The sequence below is a fragment of the Sus scrofa genome, chromosome 16, assembly GCF_054392235.1.
Source record: "Sus scrofa isolate SSC_HxYL_T2T_F1_AM1 chromosome 16, Sscrofa_HxYL_maternal_Yorkshire_Landrace_v2.0, whole genome shotgun sequence".
NCBI lineage: Eukaryota > Metazoa > Chordata > Mammalia > Artiodactyla > Suidae > Sus > Sus scrofa.
The window spans coordinates 65,424,654-65,440,200 of NC_139398.1; the positions used below are offsets into that span (position 1 = coordinate 65,424,654).

At 42.3% G+C, this 15,547-nt stretch overlaps 1 protein-coding gene and 2 long non-coding RNA genes across 9 annotated transcripts in view; 2 read left to right on the plus strand and 1 right to left on the minus strand.

Moving 5' to 3' along the window:
- The window catches only part of LOC102158145 (uncharacterized), a 96,039-nt gene extending 85,361 nt beyond the window's left edge, over positions 1-10,678 (plus strand). The window contains exon 7 of the long non-coding RNA XR_014830879.1: positions 10,559-10,678. This is a non-coding gene — a long non-coding RNA (uncharacterized LOC102158145). The remainder of the gene's footprint in view (positions 1-10,558) is intronic.
- The window catches only part of KCNIP1 (potassium voltage-gated channel interacting protein 1), a 422,695-nt gene that overhangs the window by 43,734 nt on the left and 363,414 nt on the right, over positions 1-15,547 (minus strand). Inside the window, exon 1 of one of the 7 annotated variants that reach the window (XM_085001634.1) lies at positions 8,447-8,610. The exons of the other annotated variants lie outside the window; for them this stretch is intronic. Coding sequence (XP_084857760.1) covers positions 8,447-8,561 — 115 coding nt within the window. The 5' untranslated portion in view covers positions 8,562-8,610. Of the gene's footprint in view, positions 1-8,446; positions 8,611-15,547 lie in introns of those variants that run through there. 7 annotated transcript variants of the gene reach the window in all.
- LOC146395632 (uncharacterized) lies at positions 947-6,133 on the plus strand. Its single transcript, XR_014830887.1, has 2 exons — positions 947-3,242; positions 4,068-6,133. It is a non-coding gene; the product is annotated as an uncharacterized LOC146395632 (long non-coding RNA).

Consider the following 15,547-nt stretch of genomic DNA (forward strand, 5'->3'; position numbering starts at 1 on the left):
CCTGTAGCATATGGAAGTTCCTGGGCTAGAAGTTGAACTGAAGCTGCAGCTGCCAGCCTATACCACAGCCCCAGCAATGTCAGAGTGGAGCTGCATTTGCAACCTGCGCCACAGCTTGCAGCAATGCCAGCTCCTTAACCCACTAAGGCCCGGGATCGAACCTGCATCCTCATGGATACTAGTTGGGTTCTTAACCTGCTCAGCCACAATGGGAACTCCTCATCCTGGATACTTTAACTCATCTCTAGATTACTTGTAATAACTAATACAATGTAAATGCTATGTAAATAATTGTTCAAGTGTGGCAAATCCCAGTTTTGCTTCTTGGAAATTTCTGGAAATTTTTCTGTCTGCTATTGGTTGAATCCCTACATGTGGGACCCACAGATATAGAGGGCTGACTGTACTATGTTCATCTCATAATTTAAAAAAGGATTTTACTCAAGCTCTTCCCAGACAGATTCACTGGCAAAATGATTGCCTAAGCGGGGGGATGCATGTTTCAAGACTGGTCAGTCATGGTGCAGAAGAAATGGAACATAGGCTAGATAAATTTGGATGAAAATGGATTAAAAGCATAGAAGTCAGGGAGATAATGGATGGAAAACTGGCCCAAGTGGGCATCACAGTATAAGGCTCTGAGTAGCACGAGAGATTCGAGGCCCTGGGGCTGGACAGAGAGAAGGCCAGGGGCGTGGAGAGGGAAGTTGAAGGTAGAAGACAAGGAAGCTAGGGACAAATTTGACTTCCTAATCTTTGAATGTTGCCTTGAGGGAAATAAAAGAACAATGCTGCAGTGCTTACTTATTTCAAGGGCACTGGATCAATGAAGTACTGTGTTGAATATACTAAACAAGTGACTATGTGGATGACACCGAACTCTTTTATTTTGGTAAATCTCAAATGCCCAGCCTGAGAGATGCCTCAGGGGGTAGCTAGACAGTGCTTTTTTTTTTTTTTTTTTTTTTTTTAACAGTCAGGTTTGTGGTACCTGGAGACAAAGGCTGGGTTCCTCCCTGGGGCTGATTTTGTCTGGGGACAATGGTGTTCTGGGCCAAAGCTCAAGTGCAAGGTGGGTTGCTGTGACTTTCTTTTGCAGAGTAGGGTCTCTAGAGATTGAAGCACAAAGAGCAGTGGGTAAACTGTTAAATACTGAAGCAGACTCCTCGAGGCTTGTGATTACAGGATGTAAGTTGCTGGACACCCAAGTGAACCACAGAGAATCAAATGTGTGCACAAAACTGGCCATATCTCCTTCCTGCGACTTCCTCCCCTCCCTCTTTCCCTTTCTCGCTCCCTCTCACCTCTTTACCTCTTTCTTCCCTGACACTTCTAACCACTTCTCTCTCCTCTCCCCTCTTTTCATCTACCTCTCACCTTCCTACCTTTTTCCTCTTCTCTTTTCTCTTTGTAGTTGAAAATATTATGGACTTTCTAAGCAGGTTAATTTTATTACTTAAGCAGGTTAATTTATATTCACTTTTCTTAATATAAAAATCAGGTAGTGAGCCTTCTCTGCCCGTACCCAGGAATCTGCATCATTGGCTTCTGAGCACTGAAGTCACAGTAGTACTTGGGGATAAAAGCGAGACTGGGATGTCAGAACAAGAGGTAGGCACTTTCATTTTATCCATATTGTAAGGAGTTGTTTTAAAAAGTGAGAATTCAGGAGTTCCTACCATGGTTTAGTGGTTAACGAACTCAACCATTACCCATCAGGATGTGGGTTCGATCCCTGACCTTGCTCAGTGGATGAAGGATCTGGCGTTGCCATGAGCTGTAGGTTGCAGATGCAGCTCAGATCCAGTGCTGCTGTGGCTGTGGCATAGGCCAGCGGCCACAGTTCTGATTCATGCCTAGCCTGGGAACCTCCATATGCCTTGCATGCAGCCCTGAAAAAAAAATGAGAATTGATTCATGTATTACTTGTATAATTACCACGTAAATAAATAGGAAAACATGTTTCCACAAATCAGGTGATTTAAACTTTTATGTTTTTCTCTCTCTCTGAAGAATCTCAAACCAGCCATATGCAGTTGTTTTGACTTGTGTGTGACTTTCACCTTTTTCTCAGAATCTATGACCTTAGATAGAAAAAGAAGTTATATTTAAAAAAAAAAACCTATCATGCTTTGTAATGATAGATGGAAAAATACCATCAATCCTATACCAGCAAATTGTGCATGTCATTGTGCTGGATTTTAGATTTTCTCAGCTGCAGGGTGGGTATGGGGGAAAGGCAGGCAGGTTGCAGAGTGGGACCCGGATTCAGTCTCATTTTGTTGGTCAGGTTGGGGGTCTTTAGGCTGTGGCCAAATGAAAGAGTGGCCACCTAGGCCTGAGCTCCACTGGGTAGCCCTCCAAGATCCAAATACCAGGAAGGCTCCTGACCGCAGAATGAACTCCCCTGACTGGAGGAAAGGGGATCCCGTCTGTCCTCTCGCTGGTCATACAGGTAGAAAAGTTTTAGAGAAAGAACTGGGAGCCCCCCAGAACAGGTGACAGATGGGGTTGTCCTCATGCGGAATAAGAGGCTTGAGGAAACCCCTCTCATCTACCTCAAAAGAGGTATTTCTGGGAACATCATAAACCTTTAAAAATGTAAAAATGACTATAATAAACAGACTTGGTAGGTAGAGAGAAAGATGGGAGAAATAGAGGTTTATTTTCTTCCAATATTTCAGAGAAGGTGGATAATAGACATGGCTTAAAACCAACATTCGAGTAATCAGGGATTAAATGTGTTATTTAAAGTATAACAAAGCTACAGAAGAATTAAAAACAACAAACTAAATATGGGGGTAGAAAGAGGAAAAAGAAGCAACAAGGATAGATTGTACAGAACAGGAAATTACAGCCATTTTCCTGTTATAAGGCATATTTCATTGTGGAGTATAATCTGTAAAAATACTGAATCACTATGCTATATACCTGAAACTAGCATAATATTGTAAATCAACTATACTTTAAAAAAAGAAAGAAAGAGGAAAAAGAGAGAGGTTTGTGGCTATGGTTGTAAAGGAGTAACCCACTGAGCTATTTTGTTGGTTCTGTGGTAGCATATGTGAACTCCGGAGATTTTTATCTATCTGTCTATCTGTCTGTCTGTCTATCTATCTATCTATCTATCTATCATCTATATCTATACATATACACACACACACATTTGTCAGTAAGACTGTGCCCCCCCGCTTTTTTTGTCTTTTTGCCTTTTCTACGGCTGCTACCTGTGGCATATGGAGGTTCCCAGGCTAGGGGTCGAATCAGAGCTGCAGCCACTGGCCTACGCCACAGCCACAGCAACACAGGATCCGAGCCACGTCTGTGATCTACACCACAGCTCAAGGCAACACCGGATCCTTATCCCATTGAGCAAGGCCAGGGATGGAACACGCAACCTCATGGTTCCTAGTCAGATTCGTTAACCACTGCACCACAACGGGAACTCCAGGCTGTGCCCCTTTTAAAGGCTCTAGGGGAGAATCCATTTCTTGCCTTTTCCAGCTTCTGGTGGCCGCCTGCATTCCTTGGCTTGTGGCCACTTCTCTTCAATCCCTGCCTCCATCTTCACATCATCTTCTTCTCTTTGTCCATGGATAATCTCTGCTGCCTCTCTTTTATGATACTTATGATGGCATATAGGACCCACCCAGATAATTCAGGATAATCTCCTCATCCCCAGATCCTTAACTTAATCATACTTGAAAGAACCTTTTTCCTTATAAGGTGACATTTAGAGTTTCCAAGGATTCAGACCTGATACATTTGGGTGCTCATGATTCAGCCCACTACAACCTAACTTGGTTAGGTTATAAAAGTACTTATCAAAAAGAATAGTGTAGGGAGTTCCCGTCGTGGCGCAGTGGTTAAGGAATCCGACTAGGAACCATGAGGTTGCCGGTTCGATCCCTGCCCTTGCTCAGTGGGTTGACGATCCGGCGTTGCCGTGAGCTGTGGTGTAGGTTGCAGTCGCTGCTCAGATCCCGTGTTGCTGTGGCTCTGGCATAGGCCGGTGGCTGCAGCTCCGATTGGACCCCTAGCCTGGGAACCTCCATATGCCACTGGAGCGGCCCAAGAAATGGCAAAAAGACAAAAAAAAAAAAAAAAAGAATAGTGTAAATATTTGATGAGTAGAAATGGTGATATTCATCAATGCTCCAGGCACAATTTAAGTACAAGTTTTACTGCATTTGGAAAGTGAAAAGCTTTCTGGAGTAGGATTTAGAAGGCTTGAATTGGGTCCTGAAATTGTTATTTCCTAGCCATGTGACCTTGAAGTCAAAGCCCCAGAGCCTCTGCTTTTTTAAACTATAAATTTAGTTCAAAAATAATAATATAGAATCTTTATATCTCACAGGATTTCTGTGGCCCAAGTCACAGAATGAAAAAGAAGCAACAAGGATACATTGTACAGGACAGGAAATTGCAGCCATTACCTTGGAATAATGCATATTATATTATATGCATTATATCCACTAAACAGGCAATGGTTTCTTAAGCTATAAGTACTGAAGAGTCACCAAGTCCACAAGAAATGATTGAGGCTGGATATATGTGGATAGTTGGCTTCATATGAACCGTATTTCAAATCTTTTGCCATCAATTGGCTCCAGCAAATCTCCAGAATAATACTACATATTTTGTACAATTTAGAATGCATAGGAAATGAACCTCTCTAAAGATCCCAATAAACACACCTGGATTTTCATGGTTTCCCCAAGAGTTTGCCAAGTTATTATTGCTTTTATTTTTATCTGTGGTTCTTGGGTAGCCTGTGACATTCCTGGTTTCATGAGCAAGCTGTGGTCAGAGATAGCAAAAATAACCCTCCGTTTTGACAGATAGAAGATATGAGAACAGGAGAACCACTGCCTCACTGTTTCAGGTGGTGCTTTGAGCTGGAATAGTGAATCACTTCTGGAGACACCATGGAAGAGCCAGTGAACCTGATGCTCTAGGGAAAGAGGACTCTCATCTGGTGAGGGTGAATTTGCAGAAAGGTGGCCCAGCAAGCAGCAGGAAGAGAGGCAGAGAATTAGCTGGTATTAGTCTCCGAACCTTCTGAGGACATTGTTGTCATCCTCACATCCCTGCCTTGATCTTCTCTTTGCAGCCCCTGCTGTCCTTACCTTGGTGGACGTGAGGTTGAGTTTTATCTATTAGCAGGCTCTGGCAGTGCAGGCTGGGTATGCACGGTAATATAGCATATAGGGGAAAAGTCAGCCCAGTCTTCCTACTCTGGAAGTTTCGCTGGCAACCTCCAAATCCAAAGGGAAGGCTTATACTGCCCAAGAGGCCTGATGGACTTTAAACCAAAGACATAAAGCATAGGTTTTGTATTTTTTCCCTAATGAGCAGTATATTCATTTGATTGGCATGATCTAGGCTGAAAGGAATTAAACATTTATGAAGTACCTGCTATGAGAGATAATAAGCTTGGTACTTCCCCATAAGCCACTTCATTTAATCCTTATGATATATAGCATTACTACTATTGTTTTGGGTTGAACTCTGTTATCCAAAAAGATATGTTGATGTCATAATTCCTGATACCTGTAAATGACTTTATTTGGACATATGGTCAAGTTAAATATGTAGTCAAGTTAAGATGAAGTTGTTAATACACTATGACTGGTGTTCTTAGAAGAAGAGGAGAAGACCATGTGAAAACAGAGACACATAGAGAAGATGGCCATGTGAATATGGAGACAGAGATGGGAGTGATGTAGCCACAAGCCAAGGAAGACCTGGGGCTGTCAGAAACTGGAAGAGGCAAGGAAAGATTCTCTTCTAGAGGCCTCGGAGAACGCATGGCCCTACTGACACCTTGCTTTGGGACTTCCAGCCTCCAGAACTGTGAAAGAATACACTGCTGTTGTTTTGAGCCACCTGATTTGAGGAAATTTGTTAAGAAGGCCTAGGAAATTAAAAACAACCATAATTCCTATTACTCTATGTTTACAAATGAGGAAAGTAAAACCTAGAGAAGAGGGACCTGCCCAGGGTCACACAACTGATAAAGGGTATATCCAGGATTGGAACTCAGCTCTTTTGACTCTGGGCTCAACATCTACACTATTTCAAAATTACTACTGAAAAATAAAATAAAGAACAAGGCCAAGGATCTAAGAAAGACTACTGGTGGGTTCTTTAGTGATGTTCTACTGCTCTCTTTAAATTGACTGCATCATACGGGTCCATCCAATAGGAAGTGGTCTTATCCCCTTCATATTAAATGGTTGAATAGAGGTTTCCAATATCATACACACACATTAAAGATGGTGTTTGGACCACATGGTGAAGGCTCTAGCAAAGGAGCCTATGTCTGGTATAGACTTAATAACAGATTGCAGACTCCATCTGGAGCTGACTTACTTGTTGAGGTGCTAGGTGTCCAGGACAGAGAATGAAAGTTTAGAGACAAATACCTGCTTATTGCTGCTGCTGTAGCTTTGGAAATTTTATGTAACTTCTCCCTTCTATAAAAGGAACAATGATATCTACTTTCCAGGGTTATTAAATTTTTCCCCTTTGAGTGTTATTTTGAAGGTTACATTAGCTCATGTATATAAAAGCACCTGGCACTATACCTAGGAAACTGCAGGTGCTGAATAATGTTAATCCCTTCCTTCACCTGAGTTCCTGGAGGCAATCTTAAACATATGTTCTCTACATTTCACCTTAATCCCCTCATTACTATATCATTAAATGAATAACTGATATCTTCTGTGGTAATAAAACCAAAAGCTGTAACCTTGAGAAGTTAAAGTAGTGAGAGGGAGATGGCTACTTCTGGGATATGGACGGGAAGAACAGGGTAATATTTCCACTGTACCATTAGTCTTATAAGGAAGTAGGCAGCTCTTGCATTAATTTGTAATCATGGTGGGTGTCTTACTCTGAAGCTCTGTTGAACAGGGATGGAACACATTCTCTTTGTGGAGAACAGAGGCTTTGCTCAACTGTTATGACCGGCAAACTGAGTTTGGAGCTTTAGAAGAGCACATATAAGGGACTGAGGGACAGGAAGAGTCTCTATGTGTATACAGAGCTATTCTTCCAGATTGTTAGATTTCAGGTGGTTTTTAAGAAAGAGAAAGTTTTCTAAATATGCTTCAGCTTTCAAAATCTCAGGGAAACATGATCACAGACTTGTAGAATCATAGATTCACTAAATTTTAGCTAAATCTTGAAAAGTTCTTACTTAGAGCTAACGTATAGAGCAGATAAGGTGGAATTGGTTTTGTGGAAGTAGGAAGGAAGGACTCAGAGTCTTCCCTACCACCCCCACCACAAAGCTGAATACAAAGAAATCTTTGGGTTACTCTAGAATCCCATGAAGCAGAGATTGAAAAACCATCAATATTCTCATAGGAAACTGTGATCCAGAAAAAAAAAAATGATTTGACCAAAGTTAAATATGGATTATTGATAGAAAACAGGTCTCTTAACTCCTAGCCCAGAGCTCATCCAGCCACCTCATTCTGTCCTTCAGTCTCTGGTTTACATCAGCTTTGACTGGTATTTTAGTTAGTCCTTTGTCTGCAAACATATTTCATTATTATATGGAAGAATTCTGTCTACACATGCAGTTACGGAAGAATATACATCGAATACACATTATATATACATAGAATACACATTGTTGGAGGCTGGCTTTGTTTAATGCATTGCTCATCAAAACTGGAATCTTGCCAGTATCCTGGTTTTATATGATAAGTATTATGCAGAAGAACTACATTCCATTTGTAACAAAATCTCATGAGGAGGAAGAAAATACTCTTCATTTTTTGAGCTCCTTTAACTTTTGTAACCAAACCACAACTTCCTAATAATAGACAGTATGGTTAACCTGAATTTTTAACTATATTCTCACTGAGGAATGGAGCTAATAAAGTCATGGCTGATGAGGTGGTGTTAGAGTAAGGCTTCTTATGACAGTTGAGGGTTGAAGGTTGGGGAAGGGAACTGACATCTGTTTCATGTCTTCTAATATCTGGGCACTGTGATTAGCATTTTACAAAATCTTTTATCACCACAATTTCAACTACTTCTTAAGCAAAGTTAATCAACACAATGACTTTTAAAAGTCATGGCTTTACAAACAATATAGTTATCAGACAATTTGAGAGGACTGTGATGTATTCTGCTAGTATCACACAGCTAGTAATCCACTAAGGCTCTCGTACACCTCGGGTGGGGAGAAAAGATGCTCATCCTCCCTCCCGCTCCCCACCCACCGCTCTCCAGGCATCACGTTTCAGCACCATGGGCAGCGTCACTCTGGGGCTTTCAGGAAGGCCCTGATCAGTTCTGATTTAGTCGGGCTTTCTCAAGTCTCCCGGGTCTCCACGCAACTTTCTGTGCATCTTCTAAACTACTTTCATAACAACCTAAGCTCACAAATACATTCATATTAAACAGGGAAGCTCGAGGGTTCGCTTACCGTCTGACAAGTCAATCAGCCCGAGGTAGTGCAAAAGTTTCAGAGAGGAGCACACGACCACCACTATTCCCAATGTCTGCAGCCCCTCGGACTCGCCCTCTGCCCACATCCTCATGGAATACTGGCACACCAGCTAGACGCCAATCAGGCATTTAAAGCCGGAAAAACACGCTTCCAAGTCTCCTTTCCTGCTGTTAAGTGCACGGTTTATTTCCACCAGTCTCCCTTCTCACAGCCTCTCGCTCCCTCCCTCCCTTCCACTCCTCCCGCTCCCTCCACCTTTCTCCTCCTCCTAGCTGGCAATCTCTATGCTGTTTAATAGTAATCTTTGCTTTTATTTCATTTTCTCCTAAGGCAATCCCCCTAAAGGTTTAACGAACCCCTAGCCATCTGCTACCCAACTGTGACCATAATTGGCAGTGTCTCACAGCATATTCTCCCTGCGACTTCAAGGATTTGCATTTGAGTGTAGACATAAAGGAAAAGATACTGGAAGAGACTGACTGCTTTTGATATGAGATAGACTTAGAGGTGAAGACTATTTTTCAAAAGGACATCCACTTGTCCCTGCTTCTTCAGTTAAAAACCAGTCAAGCCTATTTTGGAATACAGGTGGTGCCTGCTTTGACTCACAAAATGTCCCTGGAGACCAGATCATCAAGAAAGTAATCGTAAATTGGGCCAAGCCCACAGTTATATTTGTGTTTGAGCAGGATTTATATCAGTACCAGAAATTATTAAGAGGGTAGTCAGGCTGATAAATGCTCACCAGCAGCAGAACATGAGCAAAACTTATGGAAATAAAGCAAAATTTTTTTTAAATCCCCCCAAAAAACCAGTGAAGCAAAAAGTGATATTGATGTACCCTTAACTTTTGGGCTCTGTGGGAACTGACTACAATTTTCCTACATTAGACTGTCAGAAGCGAGCCTGGTGGGGAATGGCAGTCAGTGTGGTGAAGAAGGAAGGCTGGAGAGTAATTTCACAGAGACCTGTCCTTGGGAGAGTTCCTTGATCTCCATGAGGCCCAGTGTCCTCTTCTGTGGATAAATCTACCTCGAATAGGAGAACCCATGCCAAGAATTAGAACAGATTTTGCACTTAACAAATGCTGGTCTCAAATGTTGAGATACACTATGTTGACAACAAAGTGGGAAAAATACACACTCATGAATTGTGCATGGGAATGTAAATTCATACAGCATCTTGGGAGGGGAAATATCCATCAGAAATAAATAGTGTATATATCCTTGTATCCTGAAATTTTACGTATGGGGATACCTATGTGTGTGCAGGTTATATATATGTGTATAGGGCATTCATTGCATCATTCAGTTATAATAGCAAAAGACTGAAAAAATTTATATGCTTATCAGTGAGAAAACTGGTTAAATAAATGACAGTGCCTATATAAATGGAATACCATATAGCCACGATAGGAGTGAAATATAGGAATATTACACAGCCATTAAAATTACACATCTTGTAAATTTAATTCTAAATTAAAATTTATTAATTTTTGGTAAGAATACTGAAATATATAATTAAATGAAAAAGTTTAGTGCATTGTCATTTTAATTTTGAAAAGAAACATCTTAATTTTACCCTTACAATTTTAATTTTGAAAAGGGATACACATACACATGCTAGCATATGCATAGTATATTTCCAGAAGGATAACTGATAACTGAGAATTTTAGTTGCTTCTGGAGGGTCTGGGGCCAGATGGAGACCCACTATTGGAATTTTCTCTTGTGTATGTAACTGATTTTAAATAATAACTAAATGTGAATGCTGGTGTCTCTTCTCTTTCCTTCTCTGTGAAAGTGGGAGACATATACTACATATCTGAGTGAGACTCAGGAACCTCTTGTCTTCTGTACTCTGTATCTCCCCAGTTTGGTTCTATGTGTCAATCTCCAATTCCACGGGTGCCTGGGCAGTGCCTGGAATCAGCCCACTCCAGCTTGTGGAAGCTGATGGTTAAATTTTCAGGAATTCAGTAAGGCAGTTGTGAAACCTTTGGTGGCTTGATGTCAACCACAGCAGGAGTATTTACACCATAGAAACTGGTAAACAATATAAATGAGTGCTTTCTTCCCTCTCCTCAAGTTTTCCAGGACACCACTCAGCCATTCCAGAGCCCACCTGCCCAGAAGGAAACTTGACAAATTCATCTGCCCAGAGGTTTTCCTGCCTTCCTGTACCTTCTATCCTCTGGAGCCCTAGCAGGTATGAACTTAACCCAATGAGCTTAGTGGTATTTTAGGCACAGCCAGACACGAGGAACTAAATTAAGAGCAGAGATACTTCCAAGTTTCTGGTAAGTCAGTACTTTGTTCTCTTGCCTTCTCTAGCCCATAACTCTCCTGGTTTGTACCTGCTCTTTCCTCTCTCTCTACTGCTTCCTTCCAAACAACCCTCTACCTTTTAAGACTGGTGCCATCCCTGACTTTCTCCTGCCTCCACATCCTCCCCCTTTGCAAGATAACACATGCTCATGGCTCTAGATGTCAGCTCTGGGCAAATGGCTCCAGTATCAGCCTCATTTCTGTCCTGCATTTTTACCTGTGGTCTTACTTCACCTCGCACACAACATTCTCATTTCAGTTCCACCAATGTGAATGACTGAGCATCTGTTAGGTGCAAGGCCATATACCAGGAACTAGACTTACTCCTTGGCCACTTTCTGGAATTTCTGGGAATAAAGACATGAGGAGGAGTGGTGGTTCCCAACTTCTGCCTTGTTGTCACCATGCAAAGACTTAAATTCTTTCAAGAATTTTGGCCTCAAAGACACATTCTCTCCCAGGTGTCTTCCGACCCTGGGCTTTGGGAACATCCGTCTCTCAGGTGAATTATCTCAGTGGTCACCGGACAGACTTCACTGCTATTGTCTAGAAATGGTGGGGTGCTTCATACAGGTTATCTCCCTGGATTATCATAACATATCTTTCCAGAATATTTCCACTTTGGGAAAAATATCAGAGGGAAATTTAGGTCTCATAGGTAGTGGGTTTCTGAATATTAAACCCAGGATTATCTGCCTCCAAAGTCCAGAATTTCCCACACATCTAGCTAATAATTGAGGAATCTGTGGTTTGGTATTAGTGAGAGACCCGTGAATTGTTTATCAAAAGGACCTGCTTTTTTCTCACATCATATTTCCATCCAGCAGAATGTGAGGTCTGCACAAATCTTCCCTCTCCACGTAACCTCCCTTTAAATTTTTACTGAGATTCCATCTTTTACTTGATGAGAAATTTTTGTCCTAACGGGAGCACTTGTGGAATCCATTTCAAAATTGCTTTTTCTTATTTCCATATAGATTGTAAGGCGAATATGTTTGCATTGTAGATATGAGTCTGCATAGAATTGGACACTTTTCTCGCTTTTCCCAAGTTATTACTTTTTGGGCAAGAATCTTTACTTTGTTGGCCCTTTTCAATTATTTATCAGCACTAGCAGACCTCTTTTTCCCCTCTGGGCCGTTTGCCCTAAAGAAGCAAAGGACTGGGCATTTTTGAGACAGTCCGTCTGGGTGAGGAAGGTGGGGGTGGGGTGGGGGTGACGGAGGGGTGGGGGTGGTGAGCTGACCTCATGTATCAATTACCTGACTTTTATTCTGACCCAGACACCATAAAACACAGGATTCTAGGAGTTCCCGTCATGGCACAGCGGAAACAAATCCGACTAGGAACCATGAGGTTGTGAGTTCAATCCCTGGCCTCGCTCAGTGGGTTAAGGATCCAGTGTTGCCATGAGCTGTGGTGTAGGTCACAGATGCAGCACTGATCTGGCGTAGCTGTGGCTGTGGCGTAGGCTGGCAGCTGTAGCTCCGATTCGATCCCTAGCCTGAGAACCTCCATATACTGTGGGTGAGGCCCTAAAAAGACAAAAAGACACACACACACACACACACACACACACACACACACACACACACACACACACACAAAACACAGGATTCCAATTGAGAATTGCAACAGTCTGATACCTGAACACTGGCCATCGTCTTCAAAGTCCCTTCAGACTCTTGGGAACCAAGACGGCCACACTCACAAATGCCTAGTGTCTTAGTCAGCTCAGGATACCAGAACAGCCTTTCATAGACTAGGTGGCTTAAACAACAAGTATTTATTTTCCACAGTCCAGAGGCTGAGAAGTCTGAAATCAGGGTACCAGTATGGTCAGGTTCTGGTAAGAGCCCTCTTTCCAGCTTGTGAGTGGTTGCCTTCTTCTTGCTGTAACTTTATGCGGTAGAAGGACAGAATACTCCAGTCTCTGCTCTTCGTATAAGGACGCTAAAGCTCATGACTTCATCTAAACCTGCCTAGCTCACAAAGGCCCCATTCCCAGGTATTATGTTCGGAACTTGAGCTTCAGCACACAACTTTTGGAGAGACACCAGCATTCCATCCACAGCATCTAGTTTCCGCCAAATAATCACCACTTCACAGAATGTCTGGCTTTGAATTTTAGCTCTGCCACCTGTGTGACCTGGAACAAGTCATGTAAATGTTTGGAGCTAGTTTCCCCACTTGTAAAATGGGGATAATATTGGTACCCATATCAGAAGATTGTTGCAATAAGGAAGTGTGATAATGCTTCCATAGCATTATCTGCTTAGCACATCCAGTGAATGGCAGTGTAGCACAGAGGCTCACAGCAAGCCTTTGGGGCCAGACTGTCTGCTCTGACTCTTAACGCTGCCTCTTACTTAGCTCTGTGACCACTGGTGAGTTACCTAACCTCTCGGTGCCTGAGTTTTCTTACCTATAAAAGAGATATACCTGCAGTGCATACTTCAGACAGTTGTTGTGAAGACTGAAATGCATTAGTAATTATTTTTAGAAAGAACTACATTAGCATCATTATCACTATTATTATCCTTATGCTCCAGGAAGTCATAGTCAACTGGGTGCCATGGAGAAGTCATAGACTGAATATGTATACGGAGTTGGCAGGTTAGGTTCTGGGGGGAGAAAGGAATATTATTTCAGGTATGGGAATTAGACTTGCTCTGGAAATTTCTGGGTGCCTGAACTTCAGTTCTCTAGCCACAAATCTTTTTTCTAGACAAATGGTTTCAGCCGAGTCTGATTTGTTACTACCCTGAGCAGTCAGAAAACAAAATTCTATTTTCGTTAGTTACTTCTGCTGCTCACAGCTTGCATTTTGCTGTGTAACCTAAAGTAAACAGAGGCCTCATGTGGCACAGGGTCCCCCAAGATTGGAGTAGTTCACCTAGCTGAAAACACACGTGCAATGCTGCTTTCGCGTTCACTTTTGACTCTGTGGCTTGCTGCTGGTAGGTGGGTGTCTGAGTGGTTCTCTCAATAAGATATTGTCTAAATCTCATCTGGATAAACTAATTTTGTAGAGGCCTCATATTCTGGAATGTTCTGCTGTGGTCAGTATAAAGATAATGCCAATGATTGCATCTGGAGCTTTCTTTTCTTTAAAAGGTGGGAAAGAAATGAAAGAATTCCTCAGAGCACCATCTCAGAGCACCATCTCAGAGCTCTTGATTCTACTAGAAAACAAACTATTTAACTGCATGATGATTATGGTTCAGAGAGAAAATCATTACTATTCCCATCACTGGTCAAAATGCGAAAATTATTCCTGTGTTCTTTATCCTAGCCCTTATCTTCCTGCCCTTTTGAGGGCACTGGCAAGATGTGTTTAAATTAGTTTTATAATGATGATGATAATTGTAATATAATCATGATATATATCTTCCCTCCTTCCTTCCTTCCTTCCTTCCTTCCTGCCCCCCTCCTTCTCTCCCTCCCCTCCTTTCTCCCTTTTCCCTTCCCTCTCTTTCCTTCCTCCTGTTTTCCTCTCTCTCCTTTCTCAGATATTTACTGGGCCCATGTTAGACACTGTGCATAGATGAAAAGATAAGCCTTTTCCATTAGGAAGGTCGCAATTGTCTAAAATGTCCTTTAGGATTTCTAATTTGCAAAATGCCCTTTCACCTTTTAAATTATTTCGCATATTGAAGTTTCTTAATAAGTACTTGTTGAAAAGATACTCTGCCACTCTTTGTAATCAACTTTCAAATTAGGATGCAGCATTATTTTCATCTTACAGGTAAGAAAACAGGGGTAAAGTGAGGGAAACTAAATGCTATTAGCATTTTTCATGGGTTGGGCACTGTGCTGGGCTGTCACACAGGTTTTTTCCCTTTATCTTAACATCATAAGGACGAGTACCAACTGACAGAGAAGGCTCAGACAGGTGTCTCTCAGGAGATGACAGAACTAGCGCTGGCAGAGCCAGGCCTGGAGTTCAGGTCTTCTGTGTGTTCTTGAGTTGAGAGCACTCACTGGCTCCCCAAGACTCTGATTCCAGGGGTCAGGAGTGGAGAGCAATGAGCCATAGGGTTCAGAGTTAGTCCTGGTCCATGATTTTCCTGTTTTCGCTCTGTTCTTTCTCTCAGGGCCTTCTCTCTTCCTAAGGCCTTTGATTCTCTTCCTAATAATAATAACCACAGTAACAACAGCCACTCCACTGCAGGTTAGAGACTTTACACTCCAACTCACTTAGTCCCAGTCATGATTCCACTTCTTCCTTAGTTAAGATTGCTCCTGATAGTATGTTTATGGGAAGGGGCAGATGCTGAGGAGTCAATGGCTCAGCGCATCAAGCTAGAAGCCCTTCTCTCAAAGATACATCACTAAGGAGAAATGATCTGCTTCAGTGAGCTTCCCATGGAGTCCGGTGGGGAAGAGGCTCCACTTTGGGGTTCCCATCCCTCTGTGGGCAATTCTCAAAGGCACATCTGTTTACTTGATTTTATCATCAGCTCCATGGAGACTAGGGGCAGGAGACAATAGGAAGGAAGTTTCCTGGTTCTTTCTCTTGGGTTTTAGAAAACCCTCAGAAAGATCACCCCAAGCACCTCAGAAGATGAGTTTGGGGAGGATCTTGAACCTTATTCCAAGAATTCTGTATCCTTTGATGAACTTCAAGACCTCTCCAAGGAGAGGGAAGACCCTACCCCACCACATGCCAAACTTCCAGCCTGCTAGACTCATTCTTCATTCTGCATCTCACCAGCATCTGCCTCCCCCACCACAGTCCTAGGCTGAG